The 1786-nt window shown below is 48.5% G+C and overlaps 1 protein-coding gene across 1 annotated transcript; it reads left to right on the top strand.

The window, feature by feature from the left end:
• Positions 1-1467: 1467 nt before the first annotated feature.
• Positions 1468-1782, top strand: SARC_13834 (hypothetical protein; the record flags this gene model as incomplete). The annotated part of the gene is made up of 1 exon (XM_014292034.1): positions 1468-1782. A coding segment is annotated over one exon (315 nt), but the record flags the coding sequence as incomplete, so codon positions are not given.
• Between the last annotated feature and the right edge of the window lie 4 nt (positions 1783-1786).

Here is a 1786-nt window from a genome sequence, read left to right as displayed (position 1 = left end):
GCCAACCTCAAACCGAGACACAGCCAGACACGACAGTTTCAATCGCTGCTTCGAGTCTATACCAATCCGACTCTGTGCTATGATTCTAACGAATACTTACATGTTCACATTGATCGACTACCGCACCGACAGCTGTCTCTGCCCTGTCTGCCCCGGTAGCCACAAGTTCACTACCAGCCACTTTACCTGCACCCAACAACTGATTCGACGCATCCTGGTAGGTCCGGAACTGCCGCCCATTGGCCCTGACCTCCTTCAGCAATAACAGGAGTGCCACGACTTCCACGGTATCTGGACCCTCCACGAACACCTTGGATCTTTTCTCCAGCATGTTGAAGAACCACCGCAACCTCACCTGTCCCTGACACATCAACAGATGTTCCCCATACCCCGGCTAATCACGTTGTTGAAGTACTACTTCCAAATATCGGTTCAAACCAAATCATCGCGCTTGTTGGTTCTGCCTATGATACTTCCGATTCAGGCCAGCCAACACATACCGAATTTACCCGTGGTCTGGTGCGACATTGGCTTACCCCCCTCCTCGCTTCTCGACCGGATTATGACGGATAATTTGGTCTTTCTCGGTACTTCATACTCTGCACTAACCCATTCCGCGGCACTACACGGCGCAGACCCGATCCGTACCACAGAGGTGGGTACTCTACTTAGTAGGTCAGCAAGCAAATATATGGAACATTTTATAGTAACAGTGTTTTGTCAACACCGGCCCGAATTGACTCAGCACATATCTTCCATTGTCGACTCACTTGGCCCAAGCTTCAAACGGGAATTTACTGACTACTTCTTCCCATCAATCTTTCCTGAACCACTACAGCGACTATGAGAGCCATACCATGTGTTCATACATTGTATCATACATGCTTGGCATTTTTGAAATAAATAATATTATCCCTAAGGCGTGCGACGTGTGGTCTATGGGTATTGTGTTGTATATCCTGTTAACCGTAATGTTCCCGTGGGACAAGGCCACTGTCGGCTCGGAACTGTTTGCCATCTACATCAGAACCGAGAGCTGCTGGGTATCTTGAGATTTATGTTGCACGTATCGCCGTACAAGCGATATACCGTCAATAAAGTCCACGAACGCCTTACGGCGAGCAGAGGCGTGGTGATTACGCGGGATGCGGAACCAAAACTCCGGATAACCCGTAATCAGCTGCGCACTGCCGGCTCCAGGCGAATACGATCAGTGTACACAAATTAAAACCCCAAAACCCTAAAACCAGGATTGTATTCATTTTTAATTTGTTTTATTTAGGTAACACCCCCACGTAGGTAAACTCTTATTTTCTAAATTCTATCATGGTGAAACGCCATGAGACATCCGCTGTTCCCGACCAAGCCAGCAAACGCCAACATGTTACTACTACTTCCCTAAGCCCATCGGATCCATTTAACTAGGATCCAGTGAACCCCGTCGAACACTCAAACCCCAAGTTTGCCATGCAGTATGAAAAGAAAAGCCCCATTGACCACATCCTCCACCGCCCTGACACTTATGTCGGGATTGTACTTTGTGTTGTCGAGCCAATGCCACTTTCCCACAAGATCGGCCGGATAGAATGTGTAAGTCTAGATGCATTAGTGTCGTACTCACCAGCACTCTACAAGATATTTGACGAGCTTCTCGTGAATGCCGCCGACAACCACTTCCAATACCAAGACACCACGGCGCTTACTATTACGGTTACCATGGCCGATGTCACTGTGCGCAATACTGGTCGTGGGATCCCTATCGAGATGCACCCGATCGAAAAGGTGT

This window comes from Sphaeroforma arctica, assembly GCF_001186125.1.
Source record: "Sphaeroforma arctica JP610 unplaced genomic scaffold supercont1.3802, whole genome shotgun sequence".
NCBI classification, from domain to species: Eukaryota; class Ichthyosporea; order Ichthyophonida; genus Sphaeroforma; species Sphaeroforma arctica.
The sequence above is the reverse complement of the archived record's forward strand: the minus strand, read 5'-3'. Positions and strand labels throughout refer to the sequence as shown.